The 19,135-nt window shown below is 43.9% G+C and overlaps 1 protein-coding gene across 1 annotated transcript in view; it reads right to left on the reverse strand.

The window, feature by feature from the left end:
- Window positions 1–19,135, reverse strand: part of msh4 (mutS homolog 4) — a 230,093-nt gene that overhangs the window by 1,370 nt on the left and 209,588 nt on the right. Inside the window, exons 19-20 of the mRNA XM_069942394.1 lie at window positions 17,718–17,892; window positions 7,722–7,810 (exon numbers count right to left, since the gene is read on the reverse strand). Coding sequence (XP_069798495.1) covers window positions 7,722–7,810; window positions 17,718–17,892 — 264 coding nt within the window. The remainder of the gene's footprint in view (window positions 1–7,721; window positions 7,811–17,717; window positions 17,893–19,135) is intronic.

Below are 19,135 nucleotides of genomic sequence, written 5' to 3' on the forward strand. Positions count from 1 at the left end.
AATGTGACCTCTTCTCAGATATAATGCTGATTTTCTGGGGTTGTCACTGACCTGTACTAGGGACAATTTACAGCAGCCAATTAATCGACAAACCATCCCATCTTTCGGATACAGGAGCAATCTCATGCACAAGAGCAGCCTTGACACTAACAGCACCCAAGGTTGAATGGAAATATGTCACCGAAGATAAGAAGAAGCAGCTCTATCTACTCTGCTGCCCATGTGATTTCCATTATGTCCTCTCTAAAGTTTTCCCCTTAATCAACAAAATTTAACTTGGATTCAATGAGAGGAATTAAGCAATCTCAAGATTGTTAATCTACCTATTAACTGGAGTGGTCTGCAACTTCTCAGAATGTCCCACCTGGAGAATGATTCCTCACATGCCGTTCTATTGATTTCAGCTTGGCATTCAACACTATCATCACCTTCCTGTCTTCACTGGGACTTAACACCTCTCTCTACAACTAGATTCTGGAAGTTTTGACTGAAAAGCCAACCAGTCTGGGTTGGCAATCCCACCACTGACTCACCACAGGGTTCATGTACTGTTCATGTTGCTGTCGCACAACTGCACCACCAGATTCATTTCAAACAGAAACAAGTTTGCGAATGAATAGCCAGTAGTTGGCCGTATCAGCAACAAGGACAATCATCTTACAGAGAGGAGGTTGGGCACCTTGTAAAATGATGAGAGAACAGCCTGAGTCTCAACCTGGACTCGACGAAGAAGATGATTGTGGACCTCAGCAGGACGGAGTTGACCACTCCCATCAGACATCAATGGTTCCGTTGTGGAGAGGGAGAAGAGCCCAAAGTTCCTCATAACGGACCACCTATCCTAGACCCACAACATCTCTTCATTAATCTGAAGGCACAGCACCACCTACGCTTCTAAGGAGGTTCAGGGAGGGTGAGGCTACTGGCCCCAGTAGTGACAACATTTTACAGCAACTCCCTCAAGAGTGTCCCGTCTGGCTGCATCATGTGCGGGATAGGAACTGCAAAGCATTGGACCAGTAGTCAATACAGAGTATCGTCAAAATGTCAGAGTAGATCACTGGAGTCTTCCTGTACTCCATTGACATTTACTGGGAAGGTTGCTTAAATATCTTTGACCAACTACCATCAAGAAGGAGATTCAGGAGCTTCAAAATCAGGACTGCCAGGACTGGAAAATTACTTCTTGCTGTATCCGACTAAATCATCCCAAAAAAGAAATTAAAATATATATATATATAGTGATTAATATGTGCTGTATATTGTGTGTGTATGTCTGGAGAAACACTGTTTTGTCTGGTTGTATGTGTACAGTTAGATGATAATAAACTTCAAGTTGAACTTGAGAATGTCTGGAATAGCAGCCTGCAGTAAATATGCTGGAAAGTTAACACTTTCCTTGAGTTCATTCATTCATTGGTTGTACAAACTTTGGAGATTGGAAAATTTACTCTTAACTTTCTAGATCAAGAGCCATTTTGTCAAATAGCAAAGAGTCTGTCTTCTCGAACCTTGTAGTGGAACACACCATTGCATGCATGTCATGACCATATTGTATAGGCTGACCCGCCTCAGACCATAAGGCTCCCCAATAAGGCTTTGCCAGGTAGGATTAAGGATAACCCCAAGACGTTCTATGCGTATGTAGAAAATAGAAATATGATGAAAGTGAAGGCCACTAAAAGATAAAAGAGGCCACATGTGTCTAGAAGCGAAGGAGGTAGGGGAGGTCTTGAATGAATACTTTGTGTCAGTATTTACAACAGAAAAGGATCTTGATCAGGATGAAGTTGAAATAGAACAGGATTATGTGCTGGACAATATGGTGATTATGGAAGAGGAAGTGCGTAAACTATTGGAAAGGATTGTTAAGGATAGGATCTACCAGCATTTGGTGAGGTATAATTTACTCAAGAATAGTCAGCAGGCCTTTATAAAGGGAAGGTCGTGCCTCACGAGCCTAATTGAGGAAGTGACAAAAGAAATTGATGAGGGTCGGGCGGTAGATGTGGTCTATATAGATTTCAGCAAGGCATTTGATAAGGACCCCCATGAGAGACTCATCTGGAAGGTCAAGAGGCATAGGATCAGTGGGACCTTGGGTGTCTGGATTAAAAATTGGCTTGTGGGAAGAAGACAGAGAATAGTGGTGGAAGGGAGATACTCTGCATGGAGGCCAGTGACTAGTGGAGGGACCAGTTCTCGGTCTCTCGCTCTTCGTAATAGTTATAAATCATCTGGATGATGACACCGAAAGTTGGACGAGTACACTTGTGGATGACATGAAGATTGGAGGAATCGGAGATGGAGCTAAAGGTTGTCAGAGGTTGCAAGAGGACATAGGCAGGATGCAGTATTAGGCAGAAAAATGGCAAATGGTGTTCAATCCGGACAGGTGTGGCTGGACAAATCGAAAAGCTGAATACAGGGTAAACAGTCGGTTAATTAAGAGCGTGGATGAACAGAGGGATCATAGGGTTCATGTCCATACATCTCTCAAGGTAGTTGCTCAAGTTAATAGGATAGTTTAAAAAGCCCATGGGATTCCCCTATTCAGTAATAGGGGAATTGTGTATAAGAGTAGAGAAGTCATGTTGTAGCTTTCTAAGTCTTTGGTGAGACCACACTTGGAGTATTGTGTCCAATTCTGGTCACCTCATTAGAGGAAGGATGTGGAGGCTATGGAAAGGGTGCAGAGATTTACCAGGATGACGCCTGGATTGGAGGGCATGTCTTGTGAGGCAAGGTTAGCACAGCTAGGACTTTTCTCTTTGGAGCATAGAAGGATGAGAGGAGACTTGATCGAGGTCAACAAAATGAGGCATAGATAGGCTGAGCACCCAATACCTGTTTCCTAGGGTGGGAATAACAACCACTTGAGGACTTATGTATAAGATTAAGGGAGGGAAGTATAGGGGAGACATCAGGAATGTTTTTTTGACACAGAGAGTTGTTGAGGCCTGGAATGCCTTGCCAGGAGTGGTGGTGGAGGCTGAAACATTATGGGCCTTTAAAAGACTATTAGATAGGCACATGAACAAAAGTAGGGGGCTATAGAGTTGGGAGGATTTAGGACTTTTATATGGTTCGGCACAACATGGAGAGCCGAAGAGCCTGTATAGTGCTGTAATGTTTTAATAAGAGCTAAGTCACCTTAGTCTCCCTCCTTCATACCAGCCTTGGAACCGGGCCAGCAGCAGGTAATGATGTGCCTGTCATTTTTGGTTATTAAAGCCATTAATCACTCGCTTTGTACCTACTTTCGGTTATTGATTGTGCATCAATTTAATAACCTGACTAACCTGCCAAGGACAAGGCAATTCATGTGCATAAGCTGAAGACCAGAGGCCTCCAACAAGTTCGATATGTGGCTGCTCTGCCTGAATGCTTACATGTGGTGCAACCAGATCACAGACGATCTACTCTCCTCATCAGTCGGCACCAAGCTTATCAAATAATCTGCAATTGTGACAAGTACAATGACACGATGGCCCTACTGCGGTAGCAGTATGGTGCCCCCATGAACTCGATGTACGGTTGTTACTGATGCCAGGCTCCCAGTGAGTCTGTCAATAACTTTATGAGGGCCATGAGGGAGATGGGATGAGTCTGTAGGTGCAAAGACGTGACAGCTGCCATCTACCAAGAGGAACTCATCTGCAACGGGTTAGTGACCGGTTTTCGTTCGAACCATATCCGAGAGAGACTCCTGGAGAAGGGCAAAAGGATCCTACAGGAAGTCATGCATCTGCCACAATTGCTCGAAACAGCCCATAAAAATGCAGAGGCTTACTCCTCTTGCAACGCAACCGCCAGGTGGGGAGCATGGGCACCACCATCTTGGGAGTCGCAGTCCCTAACAGCCACTGCTACCACTGAGCACGTGAGGTGGAATTACTGTGGCCAGTCTAAGCATTTGAAAGAACTGTTCGGCTATAAATGTGACCTATTTGAACTGCACGTCGATCCAATCTTCCTCTAGCAGTGCTGCGTGCAGGCCGCAACCCTCGTCACCATCTTGGAATGACCAACTTCTGGTGTCGCTTCGGTGGCAGAGAATCAAATGGCGGGAAAAGGAGCAAGACAACATGGGTCAACGTCTCTTCCAGCATCTCTTCCAGAACCCAACACCTTTGATCCATGGGGGCATCCATCTTCAAGATCTTTGGGCAGCCATCTTGGTCATCGCCACCGCACATTACAGCAGCAGTGACTCAGAGAATGAATTAACACTGGCCTCAATTGTTCTGGACCAGAATAGGCCACACCAGCTTGCGTGATCTACTATGGACATGGAGGTAAATGGTCGTACCATGGGCTGCCTATTCGACACAGGGTGCACTGAAAGTTTCATACACCTGGGCACTGTACAGTGTGATTTCCTCACAGTGTCCCCTGCAAAGTATAAAGTATCACTGGTGTCAAAATCCCACTCCACTGAAATCCACAGGACCCTAACCGTGAGGGGCACGAAGTACAAAAACTCCAAAGTTCTCATCATACCCCATCTCTGCGCACCAGTCACACTGGGGCTGGACTTCCAATGCCAGCTAAAGAGCGTGCTGATGCAGTTTGATGGGCCCCATCCTCCCCTCACAGTCTGAAACAACAAATTCCTGGATAGCCAGCCTACCTCAAAGAAAACGGCTAGATACTGGAACACTGCCCAGGGCACACGACCAGCCACCTTCTGGGTTTCTCCATCACCCCGTTCAAGAATCTCACCCATAAATGCAAACCGGTCACCATGAAAAGTAGGCAATACAGCCCCGTGGACAGAGAATTTATAAAAGTAGAAGTAAAGAGACTGCTAGTGAAGCTGTGATAGGGCCCAGCAACAGCCCCTGGAGGGCACAGGTGGTGGTCGTTAAGAGTGGGGAATGGATTACAGCCAGACCATCAACCGGTTCACCTTTTTGGGCGCCTATCCCCTCCCCCACATAGCTGACATGGTGATCGAGATCACCCAGTACCGGTTCTCCACCATTGACCTCAAATCAGCGTATCACCAAATTCTGACCTGGCCGAACATGATGTTTGAGGCTGATGGGCGCCTCTATAATTTCCTTCAGGTCCCATTTGGGCTCACGAATGAAGTACCATGTTCCAGAGGGAGATGGACCACATGGTGGATGACCATAAACTGAAAGCAACATTTCTGTATTTGAACAACATCACCATCTGCGGCCATAACCAGAAGGAACATGACGTGAACCTGTGGAAATTCCTCGTCACGGCCAAAGCCCTGAACTTGATGTATAGCCAAAAGTATGTGTTCCACACTTCACGTCTGGTAATACTAGGGTATGTGGTGGAGCATGGCATCATTGCCCCCAATCTCAACCAAATGCACCCCCTCCAGGAACTCCCACTGCCCCAAAACCTCAAGGCCTTGAAAAGGTGCCTGGGGTTCTTTTATACTATGCCCAATGGGTCCCCAATTATGCAGACAAGGCCCATCCCTTAGTGAAGACCACCACATTTAACACATCAGCAGAGGCCCAAAAGGCCATTGAGGGCATTAAAGATGCGATTGCCAAGGTGGCAATGCATGTCGTTGACAAATCAATCCCTTTCCAGATGGAGAGTGATGCCTCCGACTTCGCCCTGGCTGCCATGCGGAACCAAGCAGGCAGGCCCATGGCATTCTTTTCCTAGACCCTCCAGGGCCTGAGACTCAGGCACTCGGCCATCAAGAAGGAGGCCTAGGCTATAGTGGAAGCTGTGCACCACTGAAGGCACTATTTGGCCAGCAGACCATTCATCCTACTGATGGACCAGAGAGAGCCATTGCATTAATGTTTAATAATAAATATCAGGGGAAGATCAAAACGACTGGATCATGAGGTGGAGAATTGAACTGTCCACCTATAAGCTCAATGAGCCACCTGATGCCCTGACCCGGGGAACCTGCACCAGGGCGCAGGTAGATCGCCTCCAAGCCCTCCATGATAGTCTGTGCCACCCCGGGGTCACCAGGCTCTATCACATTGTGAGGGCCCACAACCTCCCCAATTCAGTTGAGGATACCAGGGAGCTGACCTGTAACTGCTCGGTCTGTGCAGAGTGCAAGCGCACTTCTACCAGCCGGAGAAGGCTCAACTGATCAAGGCTACTTGCCCTTTCAAACATCTCAGTACAGAATTGGAACGTGTACTTCCTAATCCATGAATCAGAAAGTGTACTTCCTTAATATCGTGGATGAGTACTCACACTTTCAATTCACTAATCCTTGTCCGGATATGACCACGCCCATGGTCATTAAAGTCCTCCACAACCTCTTCACCTTGTTCGGATACCCCAATTAGATTCACAGTGATCAGGGGTCCTCATTAATGAGTGAGGAGTTGCGGTAATATTTCCTGGCCAAAGGCATAGCCACAAGCAGGACCACCAGCTACAATCCCCACAGGACTGGGCAGGTGGAAAGGAACAAAGAAGAATCTTCTTGGGCCTCAAGTCAAAAGAGATGTCCATTTCCCAGTGGCAAGAAGTCCTTCTGGAACCATTACATGCCACCAGATCCATGGTGTGTACAGCCATGAACGCCACTCCACATGAAAAACTGTTCTCCTTCCCGAGGTTAGCGTCGGGAACCATGCTGCCAGTCTGGCTGACAACCCCAGGGCTGGTGGCACTCCACAGGCATGTTAGGAATCACAAGTCAGATCTGCTTGTTGAGGAGGTGCACCTCCTACATGTGAACCCCCAATACACTCATGTGCAGTACTTGGATGGGCGGAACGACACAGTATCCATCCGGGACCTGGCTCGCGCAGGAGTCCCGTTTGTGGAGGTGAATATAGGATCCCCTGTCATCGACCATCTGGTTCCTTGTATCTTTTTGTCAAATGAGTACTCGAACCCCCCCCAACCCCCCACCCCACCTGGGCCTCTTCCCTTACCCCCCACAACAACTAACTGAACCCCCAACACCCCCACATCCCCCTGAACCAATTCAGACTAACACAGTTCATCCCATGGACATTCAGCCTGCTATACAGGAGTTGCCAGGAGCTGGCAACTACGCAATTGGCACTGTGGTGGTCACAGTGGTGGACAAAGCCACAGGACCGGCTGGATCTGTGAACTGTAAAAGACTACATGAACTGTAACGATGAACTCTGTTGCACTTCACTCTGCCGGACTTTATCTAAAAATAAGGGGTCAATGTAGTGGAACACGACATTGTATGCATGACATTACCATATTGTATAGACTGGCCCACCTCTGACCCTGTAACTTCTCCCTGTAAGATTCTCCAAAAAAGGCTGAGTTGCCCGAGTCTCCCCGGCCCCATCCTCACCTTCATATCAGCCTTGGAACCGGGCCAGCAGCATGTGAAGACGAACCTGTCATTTCAGGATATTAAAGCCATTAATCACTTGCTTTGAGTCTGCTTGTGGTTATTGATTGTGCATCAACCCTCAATGTGGGAAGGCAAGACAAGGTAGTGTGTCAATGAGATTACAGGTTGGAGTTCTGGGGGCAGGCACTGTCAGGATGTTCCTGACTTGCAAACAACTGTGAGAACGGAGAGTGATTTGCAAAGAAATAGTGGTCAAAAACATACAAAGAGTTAGTAACCTTCTTTGGTCCAAATGATGGCATTGAAGAGATTTTAAGAATAAGTCTATGCATCATTTTGCTGTCTGACAGATTACCTACCAAGGTAATTACCCACACTGCTTGCTCTGTATACTTGATTTTTACACACTTACCCAGATTTGTTTAGTGATGTGGGATGCAATATCCTTAGCATCAAGGACAATTGATGGGGGAAGAGAGGAAACTTCAGCAGCTTTTAAACCTAAGTAAATTATATCAAAAGACATAGTCACTGAAATAACATACAACAGCTGATAGTGGTATTTTGTGCTGTCACACAAGGCTCAGCAGATATTAAAATATTAACATTAAAATATTGCAATTGACAGCTGAAGACACAGGATATAAAACAAAAGTAATCGCCAAAAGTGGCCATGAATTTAGTTTCATAAATGACTGTTAATCTCCCATTTCCAACAGAGTTCCTTAAAAATAGAATCACTCTTGGGTTGAGGACATTGCTGTAAAGCCAATATTTATTGATCGGCCGTAGTGCAGGAGAAACTGGAGTTGGAGTCTTCCAGCTTGGCTTTTGAAATTGTTTGTATAGAGATGGTAGCAAAACTTTTTCTGGAACGCCTGCATTCCATTTGGTGAAGCTGCTTTCACAATGTTATTGGGGGTGTGGGAGGAGTTCCAATATTTAGACTGGGCAACAATAAAGAAATAACAATATATTTCAAGTCCAGGTAGTCTGTGATTTGGGTGGGTGGGTGGGGAATCATTCAAGAGGTGGGATACTGAGATGGCTAGTGTGGTAAACACGTATAATTGTCTGGTCGGGCACATCTATTGGCTGATTGTACTTGTGACTCCCTCCCCACATGCTCCTGTATAAAGGTAACTGTTCCACAGCCCCCTCCTCAATGCAGGACAGTCGAACACTGTGGATGTGCTGTTGTTCTTGTGAATAAAAGCCTATTGGTTTCTCAACAACAGTTTTTCAAATAATTGATGGTGGATCAATTTTACTTACTTAAAAGGTTTTTTAACCACAGAGCAGATTTTGAGGCCATAAAAGCAAGAGATTGACCCTCGATCGCCTGACCGGTAAGAGATTCACCCTGCTGACTGATCAATGCACCGTTGCATTCCTGTTTAACAGTCAGCAGTGGGGTAACATGAAAGATGACAAAATTCTGAGATGGAGGATTGAACTGTCCACTTATAATTACGATATCTTGTACCAGCTGGGGAAACTTCATGAGCCACCAGATGCCCTGTCCCAGCGCACAGATTGACTGACTGCAAAATCTTCACAACGATCTCTGTCACCCCAGTTACCAAGTTTTTTCACTTCGTCAAAGCATGGAACCTGCATCGACACGAGCAGGTCCATGACAAAAAACTGCCATGTCTGCACTGAGTACAAGACGCACGTCTACCAGCCAGATAGGGGACAATTAATTAAAGCCACCCGCCTCTTTGAGCGACTCAGTGTCAATTTTAAAGGACCCCTGACTTTCACTGACCACAATGTGTATTTTCTTAACATCATCGATGAAGATTCCTGTTTTCTATTTGCCACCCCCGGCTCAGACATGACTGTTGCCACCGTCTTGCACATGGAATAAAGAAGTGATATTTGATCTATATTCAAACTTCTCTTTCAGTGATTTAAAATATTCCAATTTCGAATTGATATGGTTAGGATGTTTTAAATTTATCCTCAAATGAGCTTCAAAATGGCCTGCTTTCTGTTGGCCTAATAGGCAAAATGGTGCACGTTCATCGTGTAGAGCAGGTATAAACCCAAACTCCACTGAATATTGACAAACTTTTTGCTTGCTTGGTCTGCTCATTTTGAATATACAACAGCGCGAGCTTCCCAAAACCGATGAATCAATATTTTGTTATATCTTAGAATTGAAAAATGTAATAAAAAGTAATGATCGAATCAAAGGAAGAATATTGACCCTAAAAAATTTTTTTAATACTAGCGTGGTTTCTAACATTTTTTCTCGCAGAGGGTGCATCAAAATTGTGCTAGCCTCGTGCTATACTTTCTGTGCTTTCTACTTTTTTTCCAATTTTGGTCTCCCCCTTGGGCTGGTGCCTGGGGCAGACCCCCCCCCCACCCCACCAGTACGCTAGTGCACAAAGATATATACAGATACAGATCTCACTCACGACTGAACTGAAAGAGTAAAGGGATATGGACGGAGACACGATTGTTGAGGTAATTTGGAATCCTTGTCACCAATGAGATAATTTGGAATGGATGATAATAAGACCGGTCAGAAAAAATATAATTATAATGTTAACCAAGGATAACAATAGTTAAAATAAAAGGAAAAACAGAGAAACATCAGAAGGTCAAAAACACATGATGAAAATAAAAAGAACAAAGTGATTTTACTTGGAAGTTACCACAATTGTGTTATACTGACAGTGTTGCGAAGTGTTATGGGCCTTGAGGGCCCCAAAACCCAGCAGCAATAGAAATTCACCAAGACAGATGGTTACTTAAAAGTTGCTTTTAATGATCTTTAAACATAAAAACAGAACCAAAGAACTTTTCTTAAATTTATGCATACATCATACACGTGTTCTTAGAATTAGAAAGGAGTTAATTTGGGTTAGTTAAGTAAATAGAGATAAGTTAAAGTTTGATTCTATTTTCAATTTTAAAGTTAATTAAAAATAACTTTTGTTTAAATAACCATTTGTTGTGGTGAATATCTATTGCTGCTGGGTTTTGGGGTCATTTGGGCTCGTAACAGGACAAACCAGGGTAGGACTTGGTTGGGAAATTGTAGGACACTGTGGAGTGTGATAGAGCAGAGGAATTTGAGAATAGATACAAAATTCCTTAAAGACGGTGTTACAGGTTGATAAGATCTGCTGGTTAAAAATGGAATCAAATCCTTGGAGAGAGGAGACAATGGATCAGATGATATAAAATCTCTGTGGGAGAATTAAGAAATTATAAAGGAAAACAACCCTGATGGGAATTGTATACAGGCCTTCAAACAGTAGTCAGGATGTGGCCTGCAAATTACAAAGGGAGACAGAGAAGGTATGCAGAAAGGGGTAATGTTACAATAGTCATGGGGGATTTCAATATGCAGGTTACATAGAACATAGAACAGTACAGCACAGGACAGGCCCCTCAGCCCTTGATGTTGTGCCAACCCATATATTCCTTCCCAAAAAAAGTACTAAACCCTCCCTACCCCCATCACTCTCTATTTCTCTTTCATTCATGTGTCTGTCTCAGAGTCTCTTAAATTCCCCCAATGTTTCAGCTTCCACCCCCACCCCCAGCAAGGCATTCCAGGCCTCCACAACTATCTGTGTAAAAATATTTACCCCTGACATCTCCCCTAAACTTCTCTCCCTTCTCTTTGTACAGATGTCCTCTGGTGTTTGCTGATCCTGCCCTGGGAAACAGGTGCTGGCCGTCCACCCTCTCTATGCCTCATAATCTTCTAGACCTCTTTCAAGTCTCCTTTCATCCTTCTATGCCCCAAAGAGAAAAGACCCAGCTCTGCTAACCTTGCCTCCTAAGACTTGTTTCCCAATCCAGGCAACATTCTGGTAAATATCCTCTGCCCCCTCTCTGTTACCTCCACATCCTTTCTATAATGAGGTGACCAGAACTGAACACAATACTTACCAGAGATTTGTAGAGTCGTAACATGACATTTTGTGATGCGCAAGGCACAAGGCCCACAGAAATGAGTGCTGTGTCACACCCAAAGGCCCAGGCTCCACAAGTACCGGCGACAAGGGTTCACATTCCCCCAGACAAACACGATTCTGGGAAACGCCATGGCCAGTCATTGCTAATGGCTACAGCAGCTGGCCACCATAACAGCCTACTCCTGAATTCAATCCCCCTATTAATGAAGCCCAGCATCCCATAAGCCTTCTTAACTATCCTATCAACCTGTGCAGAGACCTTGAGGGATGTATGGATTTGCATCCCAAGATTCCACTGTTCATCCACACTCTTAAGTAACCATTAACCCTATATCAACCTTCTGGTTTGTCCTTCCAAAATGCATCACTTCACACTTACCTGGATTAAAATCCATCTGCCACTTCGACAACCCTCAGCTCCATCCACAACTCCTCCAACCTTCATCTCATCCACAAACTTACTGACCCATCCTTCCGCCTCTTCCGGCACTCCATTAGTCACCATCCTCCAGGCAGAAAACTTTCCTTCCTACAAACCAATTTTTTTTAATGCACACAGCTAAGATTTCACTGATCCCATGACTCATAACTTTCTGGATGAGTTTCTTGTGGGGGACTGTCAAATGCCTTACTAAAATCCATGTCGGCCACATCTACCTCCCTACCCTCATCAATTTATTTTGTTACCTCCTCAAAAAACAATTCGACTCATGAGACATGACTTTCCCTTCATAAAGCCATGCTGACTATCCTTGAGTAGACTGTCGTCTCCATTAGTTTGTACACCACTGTTGTAAGATTCATCGGTCTATAATTCCCAGGATTCTCCTTATTACATTTTTTTAAAAAACATTTGCCATTTTCCAATCCTCTGGGACCTTCTCCATAGTCAAAGAGGATTCAAAGACCATAGCTAATGCTCCCACAATTTCTTCTCTTACCTCCCACGGCAACCTAGGTTATATCTCATCCAGGCCTAGGGTCTTATCAATCTTGATGTTTTTTAAGAACTTCCACTTCCTTAATCTCCATATTGTCCTGCGAACAGACCTGTTCAATTTTGACTTCACCCTGATCAAGGTCCTTTTCCCTTGTGAATACTGATGCAAATTATTCATTGAAGACCTCTGCCTCCAGGCACATGATGCCTCCTTTATCCTTTAGTTGATTGGGAAAACTGGATCCCAAGAAATTTATCAAATGCCTTCAGGATGACTTCTTAGAACAGATTGGGCTGAGTTGATCAGGGAAATGGCAATTCTGGATTGGGTATTGTGTAATGAATCAAAATTGATAAGGGAGCTGAAGGTAAGTGTACTCAATAATAATAATATGATATAATATGTTAGCATTTGCCCTGCAGTTTGAAAGGGATAAATTAAAATCAGAGGTGTCAGTATATCAGTGGATTAAAGGGGAACCATTTAACCACTGAACAGAAAACAGGCCATTCAACCCTTCTAGCCTGTTGTCAACTATCATTCTGCTAGTCCCATTGACCTGCTCCCATTCCATAACATTCCAGACTTCTCCCATCCATGTATTTGTCCAATTTATTATTAAGACATAAGATTGAGCCCGCATTCACAACAGATGGGAGCTCATTCCTCACTCCCAACACTCTCTGAGAGAACTTTTCCCTAATGTTCCCCCTAAACCTTTCACCTTAAAACTATGACCTTTTATATTTATCTCCCTCATTCTGAATGGAAGAAGGCTACTCGCATCCACTCTGTCTATACCTCTCATAATCTTGTAAATCTTCAAATCTCCCCTCATTCTTCACTCCAAGGAATAAAGTCCTAACTGTTTAATCTTTCCCTGTAACTCAACTCCTGAAGACCCGGCAACATCCTAGTAAATCTTCTTTGCGCTCTTTCAATCTTATTGACATCCTTCCTGTAATTAGGCAACCAGAACTGCACACAATATTCTAAATTTTGCCTCACCAAAGTCTTAAACAACTTCAACATAACATAAAAGCAACTTTGTAGTGGCTCACTGGAGGCTTAATCGAACCGGCTCAGGAGGTTCTGAGTGACATCATGATGTAAAAATGTGATGACGTCATTTGGAACACGTGGGGTTTATAAAAGCTGTGTTTCAGTAAAACAACTTTTACTGAACTTCGACTCAACTACGTCTGATCATTTTCTTGTTCTTCATTTCACACTGCAACACATTTGTTATATTGGTGACCCAGACGGGCTCAAACTGATTTTTGACCCAAAAAGGACAACGCAGCAGCTTTGCTCAATAGTCAGAGAGAATTGGAGGAGCAAATCTGTAGAGAGATTCCAGACCAATGGAAGAAGCCGAACATTGTGATAGTAAGAGATTTTAACTTTCCACCTATTGACTGAGACTCCCATGATGTTTATGGTCACTGGATCCAAAATGTTCACCTACACATATATCTGTCACCTGACCCTAATAATAGATTAAATATTGCATATTCTCTCATTGGGACCTCTATGGATTGATTTAGAAAAAGTTCCTGAACACATTTCACCAACTCCAAGCCATCCAGGCCTTTCCCAGTATGGGAGTCTCAGTCAATAGGTGGAAAGTTAAAATCTCTTACTATCAAAATGTTCGGCTTCTTCCATTGGTCTGGAATCTCTCTACAGATTTGCTCTTCCAATTCTCTCTGACTATTGGACGGTCCATAATTCAACCCTATCAGTGTGGTCACACCCTTCCCGTTCCTCAACTCCACCCATATGGCCTCTCTACACAAACCCCTCCCTGGTTGTCCTGACTTTGCACAAATGAGATAATTTCCCTGACTACCAATGCCACTCCTCCCCCTCTATCATGTCTGAAACATCGGATGCCCAGAACATTGAGCTGCCAGTCCTACCCCTCCTGCAACCAAATCTCATTAATAGCACTGAGAAAACTTCTATCACGTACAACCTTTGATTTCTGTCTAAACATGCAGTCCTCACATAACCTTTACCCTCCTCCTTCTCACTAACTGCTCCAAGATTCTGGTTCCCCTCCCCCGCAAATCTAGTTTAAGCCCATCGGAACAAGATGAACAAACCTACCCACATGGATATTAATCCCCTTCCAGTTCCTCATCGGTACAAATCCCACCTTCCCTGGAACAGTGCCCAGTGATCTAGAAACCTGAAGCTCTCCCTCTACACCATGACCCCAGCTGCTTTATTCTCCTATTACTAACGTCTCCAGCACGTGGCACAGGAAGCAATCCTGAATCGCTACCTTGAAGGCCCTGTTCTTAACTCCCTGAACTCTCCTTGCAGCCCCTCCTCACCCTTCCTACCTATATCATTGGTCCCTACATGGACCACAACATTTGGCTGATCACCCTTCTAGGGTGAACTTGATCTGAGATATCCTGGACCTTGGCACCATGGAGACAATCTACCATCCAGGATTCATTATCTCCACAGAACCTCTCATTTGTCTTCCTAACCATGGAATTTCCCTATCACTTCAGCTCATCTCTTTTTCCCCATTCCTTTCTTAGCCACAGCGCCAGACTCCATGTCAGAGATATGATTGCCATGGCTTTTACCTGGTAGGTCAAACTCCTCAACAGTATCATTCAGGGAATGGCAATGGTTGATTGGAAAAGCACACTTTTAGGGAGGACAGCAGAGCAGCAATGGCTAGAATTTGGTGCAGGACAGGTGAATTCCAAAAAAGGAGAAATATTTGAATGGTAACTTGACACAACTGTGGCTGACAATAAAGTCAAATCCAAAGTAAAAACAAAAGAAAATGCAAACATCTAAGCAAAAAATAGTGGGAAGATGGAGGATTAGGAAGCTTTTAAAAGCGTAAGAAGGAAACTAAGAAAGTAATTAGGAAAGAAAAGATGAACTTTGAAAGGAAGCTAGCAATTAAAATCAAAAAGGACACTAAAAGCATTTTTATGTGTATTAAGATTGAAAAAAGAGTTGAAGGGGATAAAGGACCCAGAGAAAATAATGCTGTAAAAATTGCTATGGTAGACAAGGAGATGGCAGATGAAAAGAATGAACATTTTGCATCAGTCTTCAAGATGTTAGGGAAGAGAAGTGTGTGCAATAACAAACACTAGAGAGGAGGTGTTTGGGAAGCTGAAAGATCTAAGAGTAGATAAGTCTCCTGGACCAGATGGAATGCACCCTCAGACTCTGAAAGAAGTAGCTATAGAGATTGTGAAGGCATTGGCAATAATCTTCCAAGAATCAATAGATTCTGGCAGGGCTCTGGAGGACAGGAAAAATGCAAAGGTCACTCTGCTATTTAAAAAGGGAGGGAGGGAGCAAAAGGAAATTTAGACCTATTAGTCTAGCATCAGGGCTAGGGAAATTGTTGGGAGTCCATTGTCAGGACGAGGCTAAAGACTACCTGGAGGGGCATTACAAAGTTTCCTAGAGGGAAAATCTTCCCTGACAAATCTCCTACAATGTTTTGAGGAAATCACAAGCAGGTTAGACAAAGGTCATGCAGTGGATGTTGTATATTTGGATTTTCAAAAGTACATGAGGCTGCTTAACAAGATGAGAGCCCATGGAATTACAGGAATTATATTAGCATGGGTAGAGCATTAGTTGATTGGCAGGAAACAGAAAGTAGGAAAAAAAGAGATCCTATTCAAGTTGGTTATTAGTTACCAGTGGTGTTCCGCAGGAATCAGTGTTGGGACCACTTCTTTTCATGTTGTATATTAATGAGTTGGATTGTGGAATCAATAGCTTTGTAGCTAAGTTTGAAAATTATACAAAGATAGGTGGAGGGTAGGTAGTGAGGAGGAAACAAAGAGGCTGCAGTGACTTGGATGAGGAGAACAAGCAGAGAAGAGGCAAATGAAATCCAATGTGGGAAAGTGGATGGTCGTTGACTTTGGTCGAAGGAATAAAAGGGCTATTGTTGATATGGGGAGAAAATTCAAACTTTGGAGGTGCAAAGGGACTTGGGAGTCTTTGTGCAGGATCCCCTTAAGGTGAGTTGGTGGTGAAGAAGGCGAATGCAATGTTGCCATTCATATCCAAAGATGTAGGATGAAAGAGTAGGGATATGATGTTGAGAGACTTCGTAAGGTACTGGTGAGGCCTCATTTGAGGACTGGATATAGTTTTCAGCTCTTTAGTTCGAAAGCATGTGTTGGCATTGGACGGTATTCAGAGATTCACAAGTATGATTCCTGGAATGAAGTGTTTGACAGCTCTTGGATTGTAATCCTTGGAGTTCAGAAGAATGAGGAGGGGGGGTCTCATAGAAATATTTTGAATGTTGATAGGACAGAGTAGATTGTTGCCATGGTAGGGGAGTGTAGGAAAAGAGGGCAAGAACTTCAGGATTGAAGGATGCCCAGTTAAAACAGAGATGTGGAGGAATTCCTTCATTTCGTGTGGTGAACCTCTGGAACTTGTTACCAAATTGTCACGTGCATTTAAAGCAGACATTGTTAGATATTTGTACGGTCAGGGTCTCAATGGTTGTAGAGAGAAGGCAGAGGAGTGGGAGAATGGCTCAGCTCAGGACAGAATTGTGAAGCAGACTCAATGGCCAAATGGCCTACTTCTGCTCTATATCTTTGAGCCTTGACACATTGGCCTTCATATATCAAGGTAATCAAAGTAGTGGTTAGAGCAATGCCTCTACAGCATCAGCGATTGGGATCACGGTTGAAATCCCGCACTGTCTGTAAGGAGTTTGTACATTTGCCTGGTGTCTGCATGGGTTTTCCCGAGGGGGCTCTGGCTTCCTCCCACCGTTCAAAACATACTGGGGGTTGTAGGTTATTTGGGTGGCATAGGTTCATGGTCCGAAATGGCCTATATGTCTGTATGCTGTATGTCTAAAAAAAGTATACAACTTGGATATTAGTTGAGGTTGCATAAGACATTGTTGAGGCCCAAATTGGAGTATCATGTGCAGTTTTGGTCATTTACTTCCAAAAAAGATAACAATAAATTTGAAAGAGTTTAGAGAAATTTGCAAGGATATTGCTGGGACTTGAAGAGGTTAAGTTATAGGGCAAGATTGAATAGGTGAGGACATAATTACCTGGAGCAATGGAGAATGAGGGGAATACAAAATTATGAGGTGCATCAGGGAAATGCAAGCTCTTTTTTCACTGCTGTTTGGTGAGACAAGAACTAAAAAGAGCTCATGGGTTAAGGGCAAAAGGCAAATGTTTAAGGGGGACTTCTTCACAGAGAGTGGTGAGAGTGTGGCAATGGAAGTGGTGGATCCAGGTTCGATTTCAACTAGGTACATGCAAGGGAGGGGTAGGGAGGGGTATGGTCTGCGTTCAGATGGATGGGACCAAGCAGAGCAATATTTCAGCAAGGACTAGATGGGTCAAAGGCTGTTTCTATGCTGTAGTGTGCTATGTTTCGCACCATCGTGGACTCACGAGGCTCAATTGCCTCATCCTGACAGAGTTCTCATGAAGGGATGATGTCATCTGGTATTTGCTCTCCAACAGAGTAACTTACCATAGTTCTTTTCCTCAGTGCAACCCTTGGAGAGAACATATGTATAAATGATCTTATTGTGGTTTCCAGTGTTGGTCTGACGATGCTGAACCTCAAAATGATTGTTTTCCACATTGGGATACAAAGCATCCAGCTGACAGATCTCCAGGAAGTGAGTGGCAAACAGTGTGAATGCCTGAATGGAAACAAAGTAAACAGCTTGTTCAAAATTACTGAAAAAGACACGATTCCCCTTGCAAATCTGACCAGGCAAGAGCTGAAGATGAACTCTCTTCTCTCTCCTTGTGTCATCATGTTAGCTGCGATAAGATCAGAGACACAGGAGTAGAATCTGGCCATTTGGCCCATTGAGTAATTGGTAAGGATGGAGATTTAACAGGAACCTGTGGGGTAACTTTTTTACCTAGAAGGTGGTGAATGTCTGGAACTGGTTACCAGAGGATTGAGACAAGTACTGTAACAATGTTTCAGAAAAAGTCCACCCCGCCATTCCATCATGGCTGGTTTACTATCCTTTTCCATCCCATTCTCCTGCCTTCTCCCCATACCCTTGATTCTCTTCCTGATCCTGAAGTTATGTGTTCTCCTGCTGAACAGCTGTTTGACAGTTGCATGTTAACTGGCATGTTTCATAGAATATAACACAGGAACAAACCTATGAGGTCAAAATGTCTGTGCCCAATATGATGCACAATAAAATTAAAACTCGTTGCTCGTACATAATACATATCCCTCTATTCCCTGTAATATTCATATCCAACAACCTGTTAAATTGCTCTATCTTATCCGCTTCACCCCTGCCCCTGGCAGCCCATTCCAGGCACTGACCACTCTGTGTTATCCTATATTAATGGAATCACACAGCATGGAAACCTGAGGCTCTTCAGTCTAACTTGCCCACATTGATAAAATGTGCCATCCGCCTGCATTTGGCTCACATCCCTCTAAATCTATCCTATCCATGTAACATCAAACTTTTTCTGAAACATTGTTACAGTACTTGTCTCAATCCTCTGGTAACCAGTTCCAGACATTCACCACCTTCTAGGTAAAAAAGTTACCCCACAGGTTCCTGTTAAATCTCCATCCTTACCAATTACTCTCACCTTAAACCCATATCCTCTGGTTACCAATTTCCCTACTGTGGGCAAAAGACTCTGCTTTCACCCAATCTATTCCTCTCTTGATCTTCTCCACCTCTGTGAGATCACCCCTCATCCTCCTGCACTCCAAGGAATAAAGCTCCAGCCTGTTTAACCTCTCCCTGTAGCTCAGTCCCTCCGAGTCCTGGGAATATCGTCATAAATCTCTGGACCTTGAGGCTTGACAACATCTTTTCTCTCGCAGAGTGACCAAAACTGAACTCTAATTGGGGCCGTACTAATGTCTCATACAACTGCATCACTTCCCAACTTCTA

This window comes from Narcine bancroftii, chromosome 5 (assembly GCF_036971445.1).
Source record: "Narcine bancroftii isolate sNarBan1 chromosome 5, sNarBan1.hap1, whole genome shotgun sequence".
NCBI classification, from domain to species: Eukaryota; Metazoa; Chordata; class Chondrichthyes; order Torpediniformes; family Narcinidae; genus Narcine; species Narcine bancroftii.